General features: G+C 41.7%; 1 protein-coding gene across 1 annotated transcript; it reads left to right on the top strand.

The window, feature by feature from the left end:
- The first annotated feature begins 2,538 nt into the window (after positions 1-2,538).
- On the top strand, positions 2,539-20,782 carry LOC131184094 (C-signal-like). Its single transcript, XM_058155047.1, has 7 exons — positions 2,539-2,940; positions 7,850-8,018; positions 12,335-12,386; positions 13,638-13,828; positions 15,118-15,276; positions 17,708-17,818; positions 20,264-20,782. Exons 2-7 carry the CDS (start codon positions 7,872-7,874, stop codon positions 20,375-20,377), a joined length of 774 nt encoding a protein of 257 aa, XP_058011030.1. The 5' UTR covers positions 2,539-2,940; positions 7,850-7,871; the 3' UTR covers positions 20,378-20,782.
- The last annotated feature ends 2,483 nt before the right edge of the window (positions 20,783-23,265 follow it).

The following is a 23,265-nucleotide window of genomic DNA, read 5'->3' as shown; positions in this document are numbered from 1 at the left end:
TTTATTTTTATTTTTGTCACAACATTATATACAAGAACATATATTGAAAGGAAACAATAGGACAGGAACGGTAGGCACTTTTGTGCATTTATGCACGTCTCTTATAGTCCTCTTAGGAATGGGGTGAGGTCAATAGTAGAAAGTTTTTGGTTAAAGCTTTTGGGATTATGGGAAGAGACCACAGAGTCAGGTAAAGTATTCCAAGCACTGATGATTCTGTTACAGAAGTCATATTTTCTGCAATCTAGATTAAAGCGGTTAACATTAAGTTTAAATCTATTGGTTGCTCTTGTATTATTGCAATTAAAACTGAAGTCGTCTTTAACAAGAAGGACATTACAATAGATGATTCTATGAGTTAAACTTAGGTCTTGTCGAAGGTGACGGAGTTCCAAGTTTTCTAAGTTTTTAGTGAAGAGTTTTTAGTGAAGAGACAAGTTATGAGGTAAAATGAGTGTAAGTTGTACTTTAACTAAGAGACGGGTGTGAAGTTGCTAAAATTGTTTATAGTTGTTGTGAGAAATGGAATTATTCCTGTAAAGAATATAGCCTAAGTAACGCCATATTGTACTCCTATAACCCTAATTATTTTGTACTAGGTTAGATAGCTTTTGGGTAAGTTTTTGCTGATTGAACAGGCTGAATCCGAAACCGACTTATTGCTTGTCCAGATGCTGTAAAGACTTGCTAAGCTCATGGTGGAAATCCAAAGGCTGATTGTTCTCATAAAACCTCGCATGGTAGCCCTGCTCTAGTATGTTTATTGACTTTAGATGACCTTTACAAGGAACTTGGCGCAATAGATATAACTTATAAAAAATGAAATAGGAAGGAGGAACATTGGCGCAAAGTCCAATGAAGAATAATGCCAACCGAAAGGCAATTCTCTAGCTTGCCAAGCTCTTTCTTTTAGGAACACTCTTTGAAAAGACGTTCCAGGCAAGAAGGAGAAGGCCATATGGTTCCTTGTTTCCTTCAGAGCCAAATTTAGACAGAGGCTAAGCAACCTACAGCCTAGGGCCTCACAATTTGAAGGGGCCTTGCAAAAATTCAGGGAGTTTTAAAAATTTGGTTACCATTTTCTTGTAAAATCACATGTAAACCTTTCCATAAATTATGCCTTTTGTGTGGCTCATATGAGCCTTATAGAATAGAATGGAATGGAATGGAATGGAATTTTTTATTGGCCAAGTGTGATTGGACACACAAGGAATTTGTCTTTGGTGCATACGCTCTCAGTATACATAAAAGAAAAGATAGTTTAAAACTAATAAAAATATTTGAACTGAGAGTTCGATCCTAGGTAGTGGTAGATGTTTCTCTCCTACGACACAAAGGAAATAAAGTATCTGCTGCTAACTCCGCATGGTGTTAGGAAGTGTATCCGGCCAGCAAATGCTCAATTCCATCCAGTCACCCTGACTCTACCCCGAATTAAGGGATTACAGGATCATAAAAACGGAGGGTTTTTTTTTTCCTAAACTTAGATCATCGTCCCTGCCTGGCTCCCTTTGCAATGCCAACTCTAAGATGCCACAAGGAGGTGTAAGAAGATGTGGGTTTTCCATCCACAACGCACCCAGAAAGTTCTATAAATCTACAAGTCCCAAGCTCACTTTCTCTTGCCTTCTTCTAAGTGTCAATTTTCTTCCCCTTCGCAGCTTCCTTTCACAACAGAGCAACATATTCTTTGATGCAAATTCAGGATAGACCTGTTTCTCTGTTTTGTATTTCCGCTGTGAATTATTGCCAAGGACAGAATGTAAGTTGACCCAAAAGCTAAATACACAAGCCTGGAAATCAGACAGGATTGGGATGGGGTAGACTGGGAGCAAAACAACACCGAACGTTGCCACTGCACCTCATACCCTTTGCCCAGTGGTGAAATGTAAAATCTGCTACTACCGGTTCTGTGGGTGTGGGTGTAGTGGTGATGGGGTAATGTGACTGGGTGGGCGTGGCCAACTTTTTTAAAAACTTTTTTTTAACTTTTAAAAGCATTTTTTCTTCAGCCAAAAAAATGCTTTTAAAAGTTAAAAAAAAAAGCCTCTGATGATCGTGCGGCTCAGCTGGGATCGTCAGAGCCTTTTAAAAGCATTTTTTTCTACAACCTCTTGGGCAGAAGAGGTTGTAGAAAAAATGCTTTTAAAAGGTTCTGACGATTGTGTGGCTCAGCTGGGATCATCAGAGCCTTTTAAAAGCTTTTTTTCTACCTAAGGCTCTGATGATCAGGCAACTCAGCTGGGATTGTCAGAACCTTTTAAAAGCATTTTTTTCTACAACCTCTTCTGCCGAACAGGTTGTGGAAAAATGCTTTTAAAGGGCTCTGACGATTCCAGCTGAGCCGCATTAGTATCAGAGGCTTTTTTTTAACTTTTAAAAGCATTTTTTTGGCTGAAGAAAAAATGCTTTTAAAAGTTAAAAAAAACCCTCTGATGATCGCGCGGCTCAGCTGGGCGGCAGGTGGGGGGGAAACGGACGACAGGGATTTTTGCTACCGGTTCTCCGAATCACCTGCTGCCATTGCTACCAGATTGGGTAATCTGGTCCGAACCGGGAGCGTTTCACCACTGCCTTTGCCTTGGTTGTTGGACTGGAACTTGATCATGCTAGCACTTGTTTTTCTTGCTAACCCCTGACTGTTTTTCTTGCTAACCCCTGATGTTTCATTTTGTGAGAGACAGCTCCTCACAATAAACACAATAAGCTGAATCTCCAAAGCAGTGATGCTTCTCAGCAACCCAAAAGTAAAGCTAAAATAATGAAGGCCTTTGAAACACGGATTAAAATCCTACAGTTTTTGTTCTGCAAGATGGAGCTGAGGTCACATAACATCTTGCAAGCTCATTGACAAGTTCACCATTATCTTGAAGCAGAATGCTACCATCTTGTGGTTAGATTCTGGGGTCCGTAAAGATCTTGAAGCGTGCCGAAAATCTCGTGAGTATTTCAGCAGTTGCTGTTTTCATGTTGTTGTTTTAGCCCCAAGGCATTGTTCAAGAGAGCTCAAGAACCATAGCTAATGAAAAACAAAAAAATACAATAGTTATGTTTAGGATAGAGGGAAAAAAACTAGAAGCAGTTGCTGTTAGCTCTTATAGGATTCATGGTGGAGCCCGAACAACAGACAACATGGTCCTTATGAGATCTAAAAACTAGAAGCAGTTGCTGTTAGCTCTTATAGGGTTCATGATGGAGCCCGAACAACAGACAACATGGTCCTTATGAGATCTAAAAACTAGAAGCAGTTGCTGTTAGCTCTTATAGGGTTCATGATGGAGCCCGAACAACAGACAACATGGTCCTTATGAGATCTAAAAACTAGAAGCAGTTGCTGTTAGCGCTTATAGGATTCACGGTGGAGCCCAAACAACAGACAACATGGTCCTTATGAGATCTAAAAACTAGAAGCAGTTGCTGTTAGCACTTATAGGATTCACGGTGGAGCCCAAACAACAGACAACATGGTCCTTGTGAGATCTAAAAACTAGAAGCAGTTGCTGTTAGCACTTATAGGATTCACGGTGGAGCCCAAACAACAGACAACATGGTCCTTGTGAGATCTAAAAACTAGAAGCAGTTGCTGTTAGCACTTATAGGATTCACGGTGGAGCCCAAACAACAGACAACATGGTCCTTGTGAGATCTAAAAACTAGAAGCAGTTGCTGTTAGCGCTTATAGGATTCACGGTGGAGCCCAAACAACAGACAACATGGTCCTTATGAGATCTAAAAACTAGAAGCAGTTGCTGTTAGCTCTTATAGGGTTCATGATGGAGCCCGAACAACAGACAACATGGTCCTTATGAGATCTACCGTAATTGTTCATGGAGACAAATCTAAGTTTTGCAAATCAAACGCTGCACACACGCGCACACATACCCATCACAAGCAATGCTTTTCACACCTTTTTACCTGGACTACTTCCTAGCTAGTTGGATTGCAAATAAAGATGCGGAAGAAAAGTCACTCGCTGTTCTCAGCACAGAATTACTTTCATAAGGTCACCAAATGATAGCAATAAAAGGAGAATATTTGCAGGTCAGGGTTGAACTGTGCTCTTAGGAACAATCAAAGTATTTTGATGAATGCCACAACTTTGCACTGTGCAAAGGCAGCTCCCTCCCTCATTGAACTAAGAGTAAGGATTTATAAAAGTTGTCAACGAATTCATTTGTTAATGGTGGAGAACATCTTTAGTTAGAATGGAATAGGAATAATAGGAATAAGAATAATAGGAATAGGAATAAAAGGAATAGGAATAGAGTTGGAAGGGATCTTGGAGGTCTTCTAGTCCAACCCCCTGCTTAGGCAGGAAGCCCTATACCATTTCAGACAAATAGTTGTCCAACATCTTCTTAAAAACTTCCAGTGTTGGAGCATTCACAACTTCTGGAAGCAAGTTGTTCCACTGATAAATTGTTCTGTCAGGAAATTTCTCCTTAGTTCTAGGTTGCTTCTCTCCTTGATTAGTTTCCATCCATTGCTTCTTGTCTTGCCTTCAGGTGCTTTGGAGAATAGCTTGACTCCTTCTTCTTTGGGGCAGCCTCTGAGATATTGGAAGACTGCTGTCATGTCTCCCCTGGTCCTTCTTTTCATAAGACTAGACATACCCAGTTCCAGCAACCGTTCTTTATATATTTTATCCTCAAGTTCCCTAATCATCTTTGTTGCTCTTCTCTGCACTCTTTCTAGAGTCTCAACATCTTTTTTACATCGTGGCGACCAAAACTGGATGCCGTATTCCAAGTGTGGCCTTACCAAGGCATTAAAAAGTGGCATTAACACTTCCCGTGATCTTGATTCTATCCTTCTGTTGATGCAGCCTAGAACTGTGTTTGCTTTTTTGGCAGCCGCTGCACATTCCTGGCTCACTAGGGACAATGGCTGTATTAGGTTGCTTCTACATTTGGTGTAATTGCAGTAATGCGGATGTTTTAATAAATCTCCTGGTAATGAATTGTGCTTTAAAAATGGCCCGTGGGATTTTTACTACTCTCTTAAAGGTGGAGGAGACAGGGGCCCAAGGGGATTCATTGCTAGGCAATAAAGAAATCAGTTTATTATTATTTTTTATTTTTTTATTTTTATTTTTGTCACAACATTATATACAAGAACATATATTGAAAGGAAACAATAGGACAGGAACGGTAGGCACTTTTGTGCACTTTATGCATGCCCCTTATAGTCCTCTTAGGAATGGGGTGAGGTCAATGGTACACAGTTTTTGGTTAAAGCTTTTGGGAGTTGTAGAAGAGACCACAGAGTCAGGTAATGTATTCCAAGCATTAACAACTCTGTTACTGAAGTCATATTTTCTGCAATCAAGATTGAATAGAATAGAATAGAATAGAATAGAATAGAATAGAATAGAATAGAATTTTTATTGGCCAAGTGTGATTGGACACACAAGGAATTTGTCTTGGTGCATATGCTCTCAGTGTACATAAAAGAAAAGATACGTTCATCAAGGTACAACATTTACAACACAATTGATGATCAATATATCAATGTAAATCATAAGGATTGCCAGCAACAAGTTATAGTCATACAGTCATAAATGGAAAGAGATTGGTGATGGGAACTATGAGAAGATTAATAGTAGTGCAGATTCAGTAAATAGTTTGACAGTGTTGATGGAATTATTTGTTTAGCAGAGTGATGGCCTTCGGGAAAAAACTGTTCTTGTGTCTAGTTGTTCTGGTGTGCAGTGCTCTATAGCATCATTTTGAGGGTAGGAGTTGAAACAGTTTATGTCCAGGATGTGAGGGGTCTGCAAATATTTTCACGGCCCTCTTCTTGATTCGTGCAGTATACAGGTCCTCAATGGAAGGCAGGTTGGTAGCCATTATTTTTTCTGCAGTTCAGTTTCTGCAGTTTGAAGCGGTTAACATTAAGTTTGAGTCTATTGTTTGATCTTGTATTATTGCAATTGAAGCCGAAGTAGTCTTTAACAGGAAGGACACTGCAATAGATGATTCTCTGTGTTAAACACAGGTCTTGTCGGAGTCGGCGGAGTTCTGATCTGGCTCAGGATGGGTTTTATTATCGGGTACATCCAGACAGATTTTCTGCTTTGGCTAATGGCAACTACAGGTAGTCCTTCATTTGCAACCACTAGTTTAGGGACAGCAGCATTGAAAAAAGTGACTGATGGCCCTTTCCCACACTTAATGACCTTTGCAGCATCCCCACGGTCATGTCACCAAAACCTGTAGCTGGCATGTATTTCTGATGGTTGCTGTGTCCCTGGGGTCATGTGATCCCCATCTGCGACCGCCTGACGAGCAAAGTCCACGGGAAAGCCAGATTCGCTTAAAACAACCGGGTGTCTAACTTAAGAGCTGCAATGATTCACGTATCCACAGCAGCAGTGGTGAAATCCTTTTTTTTCCCCCTACCAGTTCTGTGGGCATGGTGTAGCTTGGTGGCCACGGTAGGGGAAGGATACTGCAAAATCTCCATTCCTACCCCACTCCAGGGGAAGGATACTGCAAAATCCTCATTCCCTCCCCACTCCTGGGGGAAGGATATTGCAAAATCTCCATTCCCTCCCCACTCCTGGGGGAAGGATATTGCAAAATCTCCATTCGTATCCCACTCCAGGGGAAGGATAGTGCAAAATCCCCATTCCCTCCCCACTGCTGGGGGAAGGATATTGCAAAATCTCCATTCCTACCCCACTGCTGGGGGAAGGATATTGCAAAATCTCCATTCCTACCTCACTCCAGGGGAAGGATACTGCAAGATCCCCATTCCCTTCCCACTCCTGGGGGAAGGATATTACAAAATCTCCGTTCCCACCCCACTCTGGGGCCAGCCAGAGGTGGCATTTGCTGGTTCTCTGAACTACTCAAAATTTCTGCTACCGGTTCTCCAGAACCTGCTGGAATTCATCCCTGCACGGCGGACAAACAAAGTCATCCAATGGGGCAAAACTCAATTAACTGTCTTGCTTAGCAAAAGGAATTTTGGGCTCTGTTGCGGTCGTAAGTTGGGGACTCCGTTGTAGTCCTAAATTGAAGAATCCGTTGTGGTCATAAATCAAGGATTATATTGAAAGAGTTCTACCTGTGGCTGAAGGTGGATAAACAATAAAAGTGGTTAGGGATGATAATGATGAAGAAGAAGAAGATGAAGATGGTGATGATGATGATATGTTCAACTTGCAGACTGCCACTCAATGACTGTGGGCAGGTACCATTCTGTGGCTGCTTCTCTAGCTTTAATTGGGGATAGTAACACCTGAACCTAGGAGATTTGCACACTGAGCAAATATTCTGCCACTGAATAACTGCCTCTTTTGTTTCAGTTCTCTCCACCTTGAGTTTAGTGGGGCCTCTCCCTTGTTATACACATATAGCACCTTACACTATAATACAGTTGGTTTACTTTTCATTTCTTTTCTTTCTCGCTTTCTTTTTTTTAATGATCCAAGTATTGTGGTTTGGTAAGCACGGCTTATTCTTTAACTTATTCACACCGAAGAATAATTGTTGCTTGCATTTGTCTTTGCATCTCTTCCTCTTTGATCCCAATTCCCTGTTTCTCTGTTCGTGACAACGTTTAAAAAGGCGTATGGAAAATAGGGAGGTCTCAGACTCTGTAACTCAGTTAGGAAATCTGTAAGCCAGTAGTGGTAGGAAGCCTGAAATGTCCAAAGGTCACCGAGATACTTATAAAATCCAGGTGTTGCACCATCGGATCAGTTATCTCTTCCTCTTCGTTGCACCGTGAACATTATATGAGATTAGGTGTTTGCAAACACTCGGAACTGCGCGAGAGAGGCGAGTAAAGGTGTAGATAGAGAAGGCAGCCACCAGAGTTAATTTTTCTGGAGTTGTTCTAGATTATTTGGCCGGCAAGGAAATATGGAAGGGCTGAATCCACGCAGTGTCCTGGTGACAGGATCTAATCGAGGCATCGGTCTGGAGATGATCAAACAACTGGCTGAGAAAAGCAACCCACCACAATGGATCTTTGCAACCTGCCGGGATCCAGAGGGACCACGTACTCAGGTATGTCATAGGGCAGTGATGGCGAAACTTTTCAGCACCGAGTGCCCAAACCGGAATGGGCATCCATGTGCATCCATGTGTGTGCGCCGGGGCACTGGAAATCCGAAGACCAGCTGGCCAGCATGAGCATGCTTGTTTTTTAACTGGTTTTTTAGGCTGTTTTTGGCGTTGTTTTCAGGCTGTTTTTTGGGCCGTTTTCAGGCTGGTTTTTTGGGTCGTTTTTCAGGCTATTTTCAGGCTGTTTTTTGGGCCATTTTCAGGCTGTTTTTGGGCAAATTTGGTCTGAAATGGTTTGAAAATGCCCCCAAAATGGCCTGTTATTTTGGCCGTTTTTGACTGTTTTTCAAGCTGTTTTCCAATGCTCCAGTGCCCGCAAAGACCAACTGGCCAGCTTCCACATGTGCAAGCTGGAAACCAGAAGAGCAGCTGGCTACAGCGCATGCCCTCAGAGAGGGCTCTGCGTGCCACCTCTGGCACCCGTGCCATAGGTTTACCATCATGGTTATAGGTTGAGGTCTTTTACGGAGGGACTTTGACTCACTATCTTCAAAGATTGTTTAACATTGAAATCAGGGCCATCAACAGATAGGAAGCCAAATACTGGCATAACTCTTGGGAGTCATGTTTTCACACATGAGTTTTATTGCCTTGAATCAGAAATATTGATCTAGCCAATTAGTTTTCCAAGATTAAGCTTGCCTTTGGGTGCCCCGAGAGGTGCTAGGAAATTGGAAATGAACATCAGGTATTAGATTTTATCTTTTGTATTGACAATATAATAAATGTGAAAGCTCTTTGATTCATAAGATTTGATCCATGTTCTCACAAAGACCTTGGGGAGGGTGTGTTAGAGTTAATAATATTAACAGTTTAATAGATAATATGGCTGTGGTGGTTCAGGGGCTAGGACGTTGAGCTTGTCGATCGAAAGGTCGGCGGCTCAGCAGTTCGAATCCCTAGTGCTGCCGTGTAATGGGGTGAGCTCCCGTTACTTGTCCCAGCTTCTACCAACCTAGCCGTTTCAAAAGCACATAAAAATACAAGTAGAAAAAATAGGGACCACCTTTGGTGGGAAGGTAACAGCGCTCTGTGTGCCTTTGGCGTTGAGTCATGCCGGCCACATGACCACGGAGACGTCTTCGGACAGCACTGGCTCTTTGGCTTTGAAACAGAGATGAGCACCACCTCCGAGAGTCAGGAACGACTAGCACGTATGTGCGAGGGGAACCTTTACCTTTACCTTAGATAATATAACTTTGGGGGAAAACACAGCTGTCCAATATTGACTGTACCCCGCATCAGGGGTGAAATGCTCCCGGTTTGGACCGGATCACTCGATCTGGTAGCGATGGCAGTGGGTGGTTTGGAGAACTGGTAGCAAAAATCTCTGCCCCCTCCCCCATGCCCAGCTGAGCCGTGTGATCACTGTCCCAGTTCTACCTCTCCCACACTGAATAAAATGCAAATTTAGTCTGACCGATAGTGAAATCTATTTTCTATACGCCATTAATATATAAATCAACTGTTGTATGCTGTTGTATTTTTACCTATTAAGTTTAAACAAAAAGAACGGAGTCCCCTCTTCCTACACTGCACCACCGTGACACCATCCCGGAAGTCTCCTCTTTATTTTGCTTTTAATTTCTCTCCTACTTCCTTCTCCATCCGTCCTCCATCACACTGACTCATCAGCCAAACCATTTTTGAACACGGATTTACCTGTCTTTCAGAAGCCCAATATAATGTCTTTCAGAAGGCCGCTATAGAGTAATGTCTTATTCAGGCTAGAAGACAAAAGTGGCAAACCTCTTCCCAAAAGACTGCTAAACCCAGCGCTCTGGGGCATCTTCAAAAGAGTGAGACTTGGCACGCACTTCAGAAGTGTCATTTGGGCATAATGTGGCAGTTCCCTCTGCTATGTACACTGAGAGTGTATGCACCAAGACAAATTCCTTGTGTGTCCAGTCACACTTGGCCAATAAAAAATTCTATTCTATTCTATTCTATTCTATTCTATTCTATTCTAGTCTAGTCTAGTCTAGTCTAGTCTAGTCTAGTCTAGTCTAGTCTAGTCTAGCCTCCATCTATTGTATTCTATTCTATTCTGTTCTGTTCTGTTCTGTTCTGTTCTGTTCTGTTCTATTTCCTGATTGCTTATTTGTACCCTATGACTATCATTAAATGTTGTATCTTATGATTCTTGATGAAGGTATCTTTTCTTTTATGTACACTGAGAGCATATGCACCAAGACAAATTCCTTGTGTGTCCAATCACACTTGGCCAATAAAAAATTCTATTCTATTCTATTCTATTCTATTCTATTCTATTCTATTCTATTCTATTCTATTCTATTCTATTCTATTCTGGTCTGGTCTATTCTATTCTATTCTATTCTATTCAAGAATAGAATTTTTATTGGCCAAGTGTGATTGGACACACAAGGAATTTGTCTTGGTGCATATGCTCTCAGTGTACATAAAAGAAAAGATACCTTAATCAAGGTACGTATCTTTTCTTTTATGTAGAGCCAAGGGTTCGATTTGCCCTGCAATCCAAAACAAAATGGGGATACACACACTGTATCATTAAGGGTACACAACAGGAACCAGACAAATCCTTGCTCAGGGCTGTGTCATTTTCATCATCCTTGTTAATGAGATGGTGTTGCAGATTGTTAATATGACAAAACCTTTGTTGTGGAAAAGAGAAAACCCTACTTCAGGGTTCAGAAGTAGAGAAAACCCTACTTCAGACTGTTTCTGCAGCGAGCCGAGGATGAGCAAAGTACAGGCTTTAAAAATAGTTAGTGAGGAGATATCTGTTCCATTTTTTTTCCTCTACTATTTGTATTCTCTGTACGTTCTTAGTGATGGCTTGTTGGATGTTTCCTATTTTATCATCCATTCTTCTGATGTCTCCTTTCATTTCTCCCATGTAGTTGTTAATCTCTTCACAGTTTTATTTTATCTCTTCATGGTTCTTTGCTATTGATTCCTGTGACCTTGTCATTGTTTCTTGTATCATAAGTAATGTTGCTTGCATGCTCTGTATGTTCAATACTGGGCTTGATTTCTCCAGTCCAAGCATACTCTCTATTGATTTGATTTGAAGGCAATGATGTTGTAGATGCAGGGTTTGAAGACGCTTTTTTAGTTATCTTGGTGATAGTTGTTGTGCTTGTCATCTTCACAACTCGGAACATATAATAGTTGGTGTGTTTAAGTTTCCTCTTTAGGCCCCCCACTCTCTCTTTCACTATTATACTTTCTCTCTTTTTCCAATTCTAATTCTAATTGTTAAACAATAATACCTTAATAATAATAACTTCAATATGCCTTAATATATATATATATATATATATATATATATATATATATATATATATATATATATATATATATATATATATATAGGTCTTTGGTTGTTCGGGTTTTCTCCGTGTAAAATTGGAAGTGTCTTGGCGGCGTTTCGACGAAGTCTCATTCGTCATCTTCAGGCTTCAGCCGTGCTTCTGGGAGCAATGTGTGATCGCAGCTGTTTCTTCCTTTTAACTGCTAGTGGGGTTTGAACTGATTGGGTGGGAGCTTGGCTGTGCTCTGATTGGATGGGGGTTGTGCTCTGATTGGCTGGGGGTGTGTCCTGTTTGGGTGGGGGCTTGTTTGTGCTCAGTTTAGTCTGTGTTGCAGGGGGATTTGAGCTGGTGAGCTGCATAGCTGTTGTTTGGCTTTGTGGTCGTGCTACATCTTCACACCCCCAGCCAATCAGAGCACAAAAAAACCCCCAGCCAATCAGAGCACAGCCAAGCTCCCACCCAATCAGTTTAAACCCCCACTAGCAGTTAAAAGGAAGAAACAGCTGCGATCACACATTGCTCCCAGAAGCACGAAGCTGAAGCCTGAAGATGACGAATGAGACTTCGTCGAAACGTCGCCAAGACACTTCCAATTTTACATGGGGGAAAACCCGAACAACCGAAGACCTACATATATATATATATATATATATATATATATATATATATATATATATATATATATATATATATGATTATATAAATTGATATAGTTATAATCAGCGGTGGGATTCAAGTAATTTAACAGCCGATTCTCTGCCCTAATGATTTCTTCCAACAACCAGTTTACCAAACTGATCAGAAAGTTAACAACCGGTTCTCCCGAAGTGGTGCGAACTGGCTAAATCTCACCGCTGGTTATAATCTAGTGAGGAGATATCTGAATGCCGAAATTAATGGAATGTGAGAATGGGCCCATCAGCTGGGGATCTTTCCTAAATCTCTGGTTTTTGTATCTTTCAGGATTTGAGGAATCTGGCCGCTCAGCACCAGGAAATTGTGATAATCCCACTGAGTAAGTAAGTGGTCCTGACGATATCCTGGGAGAGATGCTAGTAGTACCCTATCACTATTCATGCAAACTTCCTTTCTACCATTGAGTTTAATTTTTTTTATTTCTTTTTGTCACAACAGTATACACAAACAAATTGTCATAGATAAAACAACATATCTTGAAGAATATATATATATATATAAGTAAAAAATATGCATCAACTATATTAATTTGATATAATGAAGGGAACAATAGGACAGGAACGGTAGGCACTTTTGTGCTCTTATGCACGCCCCTTATAGTCCTCTTAGGAATGGGGTGAGGTCAATAGTAGACAGTTTTTGGTTGAAGATTTTGGGATTTTGAGTAGAGACTATGGAGTCAGGTAATGAGTTCCAAGTATTAACAACTCTGTTACAGAAGTCATATTTTCTGCAATCAAGTTTGAAGCGGTTGACATGTAGCTTGAATCTATTTTTTGCTCTTGTAATATTGCCGATCGAAGCTGAAGTAGTCTTTTATAGGAAGAATATTGCAATAGATGATTTTGTGTGTTAAACACAGGTCATGTCGAAGTCAATGGAGTTGTAAGTTTTCTAATCCCAGGATTTCAAGTCTGTTGGTATAAGGTATTTTGTTGTTTTCGGAGGAGTGAAGAACTCTTCTAGTAAAATATTTCTGGACTCGTTCTATTGTATTTATGTCAGAGATGTGGTATGGGTTCCAGATGGATGAGCTGTATTCAAGAATAGGTCTGGCAAATGTTTGACAGGGTGGGATTTCCAGAAAGGGATTTTGAACATTTGTTTGAACTGGTAGCAATGAAATATTTTGCTGTGGTCTGCCAGCTGCCTGAGGAGCTGGCAAAGGAGTCAGACAGTGAAGAGGCTGAGGACGAGCATGGGCCAGTCCTGGAGGCTGGGGAAGGCCCGGATGAGGGCTCTGCGTCGGGGGTCAGGGCCATCGGGAGTGATGTGCAGACTCCGGAGCCTCCAGAGGCTGACGGTAGTGAGGCAGAGGAACAGGAGGAGCCTGTTCCTAATGCACGCAGGGTCACATGATCCCCTCTTGTGTCTTTCCAACAAGCGAAGTCAATGGGAAAGCCAGAGTCACTTAACAATTGTGTTACTAACGTAACGGCTGCAGTGATTCACTTAACAACTATTGCAAGAAAGGTCCTAAAACGGGGCAAAACTCACTTAAGAAATGCCAGCAGCAGAAAGTTTTGGCTGTCAATCGAGGCCTACCTAGACCTTCTCCATGTTCCCATAGACATTACTGATCCATCCAGTATCAAGTCGGCTGTAACGATGGTCACGGAGAGGCTGAAGGGAACTGGGTTGAATCTGCTTGTCAACAACGCAGGAATTGCACCCCGTGATTCCAAAGTCGAATCTCAAGCACCTGAAGAAATGGCCGAGGTCTACAAAACCAACGTCATTGGGACCATGATGATTAGCCAGGTAGTGGAAGCACCTTTTCATCTTCCTCTTCCTCTTCTTCTCTTCGGGCCGTTTCTTCACTACTGTCAACGTTCAGAGACAGAACATCATTGATTGACAGGGCTTTCTGGGATTGTGGGCGGTGGGGCAGAATAACAGCGTGCCTTCTTCCATCCAAAGAAGGTACAGGGCCAAATATTAAGAGGAAGAACTTCCAAAGATGCGGCTTTTGAACGTGAGGAGTTGCCCCTATTGAAATTGTCAAATGAAAAAAAACAACAACCAACCTTTTGTGAGTAATTGCTGATTTCTGGCTTGTTTTTAGACCATAGACTTTACAATGGGAAGGGATGGCCAGAGATTTCCTAGGCTGAATCCATAGTTCTGCAGATATAGTAATAGTATATGACTTAGTCTATGTCTATCACTTAGACTGTGATGATTTATCACTTATAGCTTTTATGTACAGTGAGAGCTTATGCACCGGAGGCAAATTTCTTGTATGTCCAATCACTTGGCTAATAAAGAACTCCTATTCTATTCTATTCTATTCTATTCTATTCTATTGTATTCTATTCTATTCTATTCTTAGACTTAAACACCGCTTCACAGTGCTTTGCAGCTTTCTCTAAGCGGTTTACAGAGTCAGCCTATTGCCCCCAATAATCTGGGTCCTCATTTTACCGACCTCAGAAGAATGGAAAGCTGACTCCACCTTGACATTACAAAATGACAATCCTAATACTGATCGTGTCAGGTCTGGAAGCCATCTTTTTCGTTGGATCTTCAGGCCTGCCACATTGATCGTGTCACGTCTGGAAGCCATCTTTTTCGTTGGATCTTCAGGCCTGCCACATTTACTACTGTGGGAAACCAGGAAGGGGAATTGTATGGAGCCAGGGTAATATGTAGTCAAAATAATATTCCTTTCTCAGAGAGTCAAGGACATCTTGCCCTGCATCTGGAGGCATGTGACTGGAAGGCATCTCCAGTTGGGATGGTGCTTTGATTGGACCATGTGATGGACATGTGGGTGCTGGGCAGGGCCTTGAAGTTTCCTTTGGGTGGGGAAAACCTGGAAGCTTTCAGATTCAGGTTTCCCAGATGTGCCAATGTGGATATCTTTAATAAAATGTAACTTTGAGGTAACTCAAGCCTCGGAGTTTTCTTTTTTTGGGGGGTCTTACTTGGAACCCTGACATTAACCCAAAACTGAAAGCTGGGAATGGATAGTTAGCAACAATTCGGGGTCACTGGCTTCCAAGCCTATGAATAAGGTGGTTGCCTTAAATTCTGCCTGTCTTTTCTAGGCGTTCCTGCCTTTGCTGAGGAAGGCATCTCAAGACAGTCCCAAGAAAGGGATGAGCTGCAGTAAAGCCTCCATTGTCAACATGTCCAGTTACGCCGGTTCCATCACGGAAGTTTACCTGTGGAAGTACGGACAGATTGTTCCTTACCGTTGCAGCAAGGTAGTAAATATGCACTGGTACAAAGCGTGGAGGGTAATTAAATTAAATTCAATGAGGTAATCTGTACCTCATTTACTGGCTGCCGTTGAGACCAGCAACTCGGTTGTTAAATGAAGCCGTTGCCAAGTAAAACCGTGACCACGTCTGTGATTTTACTTCGGCTCCCCTTAGCTTTACAGACCACAAGGGTCATCGAAGCAAGGATTGTGTCAGGCCTGGAAACCATACTAGACTTCCCAAGAAAACTCAAAAGCCATTGTCTTTCAGAGTTCTTTACTAGCATGAGGAAACTGGCACACGATGAGTGAAATTCCAAAACTGAACTTCCGGATTCTTTTCCCAGTTATACAAACCCCAAGAGTCCCACCCCCCTGACCCCTTTGCTGGTCACACGGTCCCACGTTCTCCCAGTTCATTCGAATATCTTCTCGCCACTCTTCCTGCAGATGTGAACACCATCCGACCTTGACCGCTTGAAGAATGTTACCATACCCCTCAGCCCCCCTTCTTCCCCTCAGGGGAAAAATGTGGCAGCATCTGGAAACCTAAAGTCTAGTATGGTTTCCAGGCCTGACAGATTGGTTATGAAATTGCTTTTCATTCACTGACATAACAGAATGGTCCCTACATGAGGATTACCTGGACTTTAGGACAGCAGTCACCAACCGGTGGTCCGTGGACCACTGGTGGTCCGTGAGAAAATTTTGGTGGTCTGCAGAAAAATTATTTCCATTTTTTAATATTGCACTAAATCAGGGGTCCTCAAACTATGGACTCTTTCTCATGGTGGCTGCTTAGCTCCAACAACTGCTTCCTGTTGGGACCCTAAAGAGCCCAAGTGGGCAGGCAAGAAATGGTTGGGAAGGGAGGGGCGAGTCGAGGCTGGCGAGGCGCCCCTTGATGTGAATGGCATCAAGTTGACCATGCCCACCCAGTCACATGACCGCCTAGCCACGCCCACCCAGTCGGTCATTAGGCAGATCATAGTGGTCTGCGGGATTGAAAATTATGTATTTAGTGGTCCTTGAGGTTCTGAAAGGTTGGTGAGCCCTGCTTTAGGATACTGACCCTGTTTTTAGAAAATATTTACGGAGTAAATGATGCATTAGCATATATTGGTGAACGTAAAAGAATTCTGAGATATGTTACCGAATCCTGAAGAAGCCAGCATTCCTTTTCAAAGAAACATCAAAAAGAGAATCCAGGGATTATTATGTTAATGTAATACCTGCCACTTTCCGATCTCATGTTCCAGTGGTGGATTTCCAAGATACTTACCACTGGTTTGCTGTGCGTGCGCATGCTCAGTGCATGCACTTTCTGCACATGCGCCCCGGCCTTGAAAATGTCCCTAAATAGGACGGCATAGGGAGTGGCTGTGATCTCTGCTACCGGTTCACCCGAATCGGTATGAACCACCTCTGTCATGTTCCCTTTATTTGTGAAATCTCTCCTCTCCTCTCCTCTCCTCTCCTCTCCTCTCCTCTCCTCTCCTCTCCTCTCCTCTCCTCTCCTCTCCTCTCCCATCCTTCTTTCCTTTCCTTTCCTTTCCTTTCCTTTCCTTTCCTTTCCTTTCCTTTCCTTTCCTCTCCTCTCCTCTCCTCTCCTCTCCTCTCCTCTCCTTATTTATTTATTATTTATTTATTTAATCACATTTATATACCGCCCTATCTCCCAAGGGACTCAGGGCGGTTTACAGCCTAATAAAAAACATGCATATAAATACAGAATAAAACACCAATTTAAAAAACTTATTAAATAAGGCCAAATGTTAAAAATTGCAATAAAAATAATAAAACCCCATTAAAACCAAATTAAAATCCTCTCCTCTCCTCTCCTCTCTCCTTTCTCCTCTCCCTCCTCTCCTCTCCTCCTCTCCCATCCTTGTTTCCTTTCCTTTGCTTTCCTTTCCTTTCCTTTCCTTTGCTTTGCTTTCCTTTGCTTTCCTTTCCTTTCCTTTCCTTTCCTTTCCTTTCCTTTCCTTTCCTTTCCTTTCCTTTCCTCTCCTCTCCTCTCCTCTCCTCTCCTCTCCTCTCCTCTCCTCTCCTCTCCTCCTTTCCCATCCTTGTTTCTTTCCTTTCCTTTCCTTTCCTTTCCTTTCCTTTCCTTTCCTTTCCTTTCCTCTCCTCTCCTCTCCTCTCCTCTCCTCTCCTCCTTCCTTTCTTTTCCTTCCCTTCCTTTCCTTTTTCCTTTCCTTCCCTTCCCTTCCTTTCCTTTCCTTTCCTCTCCTCTCCTCTCCTCTCCTCTCCTCTCCTCTCCTCTCCTGCCCTGCCCTGCCCTGCCCTCTATCCAAAATCAAACCCCAATCTGGCATGGAATAAAATACAAAGATTTTTCTGGCATTCAAATGATTTTTTTAAAAAATGCATTTTCTCTTGCTCGTGGAGCCCGCTTGATGCAATTCCTTGCTCTTGGCACGTCTCTGTTCTAGGCTGCTCTGAATATGCTGACACGGTGCCAATCGTTGTCATTCAGCGCCGATGAGATTCTTTGCATCACATTGCATCCAGGATGGGTGCTCACCGACATGGGAGGCAAATTGGTAGGTCTTTTTTTTTTGTTCTGGAAACACATTCATACCTTTGGAGGGGGGTATTTGGGACTTATGACCAACCAAGACCCAGAGCATATCATATAAATTGGCCCAAATCCAAAACAGAATTGCCGTAAACCTGTTTAATTCATTTATAAGCTTGCGCCTGGGTGAAACTATAGCTGGATCTCCTGAAAAGTTTAGAAGAAGTGAAGGAAAGTTATAGTTTGCCTCCCAAAATGAACAATTTGGTGCTAACTTGCTTTGCGCATTGGACACTGTTTTTGTGGGTGACGGCTGCCGAAGACTTATTGCCATAGATTTGAGTTTAATTTCCCTTCATGCTTCATATCACATCTTAGTCTTCTGCAGGTGTTCAGAATGGGACCAAACTGACCATTTGAAGTTCTAGAGCAATGTTCATCAACTGGTGGTCCCTGGACCACTGGTGGTCCATGAGAAAATTTTGGTGGTCCACAGATAAATTATTTGCATTTTTTTATATTGCATTAAATTAGGGGGCCTCAAACTATGCCCCCGGGTTGGATATGTGCAAAGAACATTTGTGTTGCTGCAGAGAGTCTCCCCCTTCGGGGTCTTTTTTGTGTGTGGGGGGGGGGGCAGAAATTCCGACTTGGGGTCTGCTTCAGCCTCCTGGTGTGGGGCTTTGGGTGAAGGCTGGAGGGAAGGTAAAGAGCCAGAGGGCCTCATTCCAGTGGGACTGATTCATGGCCTGGAACTGACTGGCCATCTCAGCCCGCTGAGCCTCCAGGCACTGGTACCTGGCCTTGCAGTCCCACAGGTCTTTCCTCTACGTTGGAAAGCCTATGCTCCTAGTCCTCATCGAGGTGCTTCTGCTGAGCCTCCTTCTTAGCCAGATCCAATTTGAACTGAGCTAACTGTTTTGCCAACACTTTCTCGTGGTGGCTGCTTAGCCATCAAAAACTGCTGCCTGTTGGGGCCCTAAGGAGCCCGGGTAGGGAGGCAAGGAGTAACTGGGAGGGGAGGGGCGAGTAGAAGCCGTCGAGGCGCCGCTCAACGTGAGTGACATTGAGTTGGCCACACCCACCCTGTCACATGACTACCTAGCCACGCCCACCCAGCCGGTCATTAGGCAGTTCCTATTAGTGGTCCACGGGATTTAAAATTATGTCTTTAGTGGTCCCTGAGGTCCGAAAGGTTGGTGACCCCTGTTCTAGGGAGTCCAATCTTAAAGCTCCTGTTTTGGCTTCTCCATCAGATGTCCAATCCCATCTGGTATCTCCATCTGATGCTCAAATACTGTATAAAAAGAGGGATTTTTCTTTATGCAGGTAGCCCTCAACTTACGACCGCAACTGAGAACAAAATTTATGCTGCCGAGTGAGAAATTTGTTAAGCGAGTTTTGCTCCACTTTACGGCTTTCCTCGCCACATTTGTTAAGCGAATCACACTGCAGTTCTTAAATTAGAAGCACGGTTGTTAAGCGGATCTGGTTTCCCCGCGGACGTTGCTTGTCAGGAGGTCGCAAAAGGGGACCACATGACCATGGGACATTGCAACCGTCATAAATATGAGTCAGTTTTCAAGCACTTGAATGTCGATCACGTGGCCATGAGGATGCAGCAACCGTCGTCGGTGTGAAAAATGGTCATAAGCCCATTTTGCGTTGTAAATTCGAATGGTCATTAAACGAACTGTTGTAAGTCGAGAACTACCTGTGCATGCGGAGGGGCATGCGCGCATGCATTTGGGCACTTGGTCCAGACAAGGTTAGCCATCACTGCACTAGAATATAAACTGACAGCAAATCCCACTTCTTTGTAGCACTGATGATGTTTCTAGAACTTCTGCCACCAATTGCCTCCCAACGACCTGTGCGCTCCCACAGAGCGGGCCTCCTCAGGGTGCCGTCGACCAAACAATGTAGGTTGGCGGCTCCCAGGGGGAGGGCCTTCTCTGTGGCGGCACCAGCCCTATGGAACGAGTTACCTCCGGGGTTGCGCCAACTCCCCGACCTCCGGGCCTTCAAACGTGAACTTAAGACTTTATTATTTCACCTAGCGGGACTAGCCTAAGAATGTATTTTAGCGAAATTTTAATGGGTTTTTAATCGGTCTTCGACCGTTTTAGTGATTCAGCCACTAAATATTTGTTTTTAAATTGTTTTTTAAATAGTGTTTATTTATTATATTTATATCATAGTGTTACGTGTATTTTAATATTGGCTGTACACCGCCCTGAGTCCCTCGGGAGATTGGTGCGGTATAAAAATGTAATTATAAATAAATAAATAAAAATAAATGTTACCTACTTAGGCTAACGAAACGTCCACAAGAAAACAAGCAAGTTCAGAGAGCCCCAAGAAATGCTTAGTTGTGGATAATGAGAAATGTTTTTAAAGATTGTTGTCAAGGCCAACCGTCTCATTTTGTTTTGATTCAGTGTAAATATTCTTCTTCTTCTTTCTCTAGGCTCAAATGACAGTGGATTCAAGCGTAGCAGCTATCCTAAACCTTCTGGGTCATCTTTCTGAGAAGGAAACTGGCAATTTTCTGAGTTGGGAAGGGAAAGTCCTTCCATGGTGAACAACTTGTTTGGGGAAATGGACGAGCCTCTTACTTGGGCCAATGTGAATATTTATCTTGCGTTATTTGTTGATTAAATTGACTTTTGTCCCCAAATTGTCCTTGCTGGTTCCTCTTATTTTTAGCTGTCCTGGAGGTTAAAGTCATGAGACCGTAAACATCTCTGCACTGCACACCAGAACAACTAGACACAAGAACAGTTTTTTCCCGAAGGCCATCACTCTGCTAAACAAATAATTCCATCAACACTGTCAAACTATTTACTGAATCTGCACTACTATTAATCTTCTCATAGTTCCCATCACCAATCTCTTTCCATTTATGACTGTATGACTATAACTTGTTGCTGGCAATCCTTATGATTTATATTGATATATTGACCATCAATTGTGTTGTAAATGTTGTACCTTGATGAACGTATCTTTTCTTTTATGTACACTGAGAGCATATGCACCAAGACAAATTCCTTGTGTGTCCAATCACACTTGGCCAATAAAAAAATTCTATTCTCATTTGTTTTAATAATTTCAACTGGTTATAAGGTATATTGAGGAATAATTTTTGATATTACAACATTGGAAGATGGGATATTGTTTACTACAGATGACTGGATTTTAAATTTGATGGATTTAGATGAGAAGGTAGAATTATCACAATATTTGAAAGATTATTTTTGAAAGATATATATAATGGAAATTGAAATAACAAAATACTAAATAGCTTTTAAATGAATAGAAGGTAACTGTATTAGTATTAATATTTTCCTTTTTCTTCTTTTTTTTTATGGAAAAGGGGAGTTGAAGTTCAAAAAGAGGGATGGGAGTTTATGTTAATTAGCATATTTTAGTTTATGATTGTTAGATACGATACCCTGCATTTGCTCTGGGAAGTCGGGGGAGGGGGGAGGGGAAGGGTTAGGGTTGGGGGAGCAGGGGTGTATGGGGAAAAAATCTTGTAAAACTTTTTCAATAAAAAAATAATAATAATTTCAACTGGAATGGCGCAAGGCCTTGTGGCAGAACATTGTGACCCAGGCCCAAGTAGGTAGTAATAAACTCAAGTCTGTGAAAAAAACAAACAAACTTTATTTGAACAGGGTCTGAATTTTGATCATGTGACCATGGGGACGATGCAGCAGTCAAAAGTGTGAAAAACGGTCATAAGCCCCTTTTGTCAGGGCCGTCGTAACTTTGAACGGTCACTAATCAAATTGTTGTTGGTTGAGGCCTACCTGTAATTCATTCTTTTCTATGAAATGTAACTTATGATTATTGTTAATCTTTTGGGCAAGGTAAAGGATGCGGTGGCTCAGTGGCTAAGATGCTGAGCTTGTCGATCGAAAGGTCAGCAGTTCAGCGGTTTGAATCCCGAGCGCTGCGTAATGGAATGAACTTGTCCCAGCTTCTGCCAACCTAGCAGTTCGAAAGCACATAAAAAAAATGCAAGTAGAAAAATAGGGAAAACCTAAGACCAAGAATAAGACTTAAATTTTTACAGGATACAAAGGATAGAGTGGGAGTAACACTCCCAGAATGGGAACTATATTATTAAGCTGCTGGCATAACCTGGTTAAAGGAATAGATAGAACAAAGGGTTAAAAGAATATTAACAATAGAAGGGCACGATTTACAGGTGGGATGGCATGCATTTCTTTGGGATGAAAAATATAAAACACATAGTTATTTCAAAAGACATATAATAAGAAATGCATTACTACAAATTTGGTTGAAAATTAAAGAACAGCACTATATGAAAATCCCAATTTGGCTTTCTCCAACAGAAGCACTAAAACACCCCAATTTGACAGAACTAAATAAGATTATAAGATATAGAGACCTAATAGAGTGACAAGGGAAACTAAAAACAAAATAAAAATTGGAATTAGATTTAAATAGAGATATAGACTGGTGGACATATACTCAAATAAAATCAAAATACAAAGAAGACACACAAGCCTATGAAATACAAACAGAACAACACGAATTAGATAAAATAATACTTGGGACCCGTGGTGGGATTCAAGTAATTTAACAACCGGTTCTCTGCCCTAATGATTTCTTCCAACAACCAGTTAACTCTGAAAGTTAACAACCGGTTCTCCCGAAGTGGTGCGAACTGGCTGAATCCCACCACTGCTTGGGACAGATGAGAAGTTAATTAGCAAGATATACAAATTTTTAATGCGTTATAAAATGGAAGAGGAGATAGTGAAAGATACAATGATTAAATGGGCACAGAATTTTAATTATACAGTAGAATTGGAGAGATGGGAAACAATGTGGCAAGTAAATTCAAAATTAACATTATCCGCGGCATACGAGGAAAACCAGTTGAAGATGTTTTACAGATGGCACTTTCCCCCTACAAGACTTGCAAAGATGTTCCCAAATAATAATTCAACATGTTGGAAATGCAAGAAAACTCAGGGAACATAGTACCATCTATGGTAGACGTGTCCGGCGGCAAAAAAAATTCTGGGCAAATATCAAAAAATGGCTAGAAAAAATAACAGAACAACCAATTGAAAGCAAGCCGGAAACATTTTTACTAGCAATCTTTATGAGAACATACACCAAAGAAATAAAATATCTGATTTTACACATTATAACAGCTGCACGAATAACATATGCACAAAACTGGAAACAGGAAAAAACACCATCAGATAAAGAAGCGATAGGGGAAGTTTTAGAATGTGCCAAAATGAACAAGTTAAAAAAAGAAATTAAAGAGAAAGAAGAGACAGATAATTATATAATCTGGAACAAATGGTATGAGTGGCTTGAAATTAGAAATAAAAGGTAAAAATAAAGGAGAGAAATTAGAAATGTACAATATGTAAATAATAAATATATAAAAATCTAGAAAAGTAAAGCTATTAGTATTAGATA

The sequence above is a fragment of the Ahaetulla prasina genome, chromosome 12, assembly GCF_028640845.1.
Source record: "Ahaetulla prasina isolate Xishuangbanna chromosome 12, ASM2864084v1, whole genome shotgun sequence".
Taxonomy (NCBI): Eukaryota; Metazoa; Chordata; class Lepidosauria; order Squamata; family Colubridae; genus Ahaetulla; species Ahaetulla prasina.
This window is presented reverse-complemented; position numbering and strand designations above follow the sequence as displayed.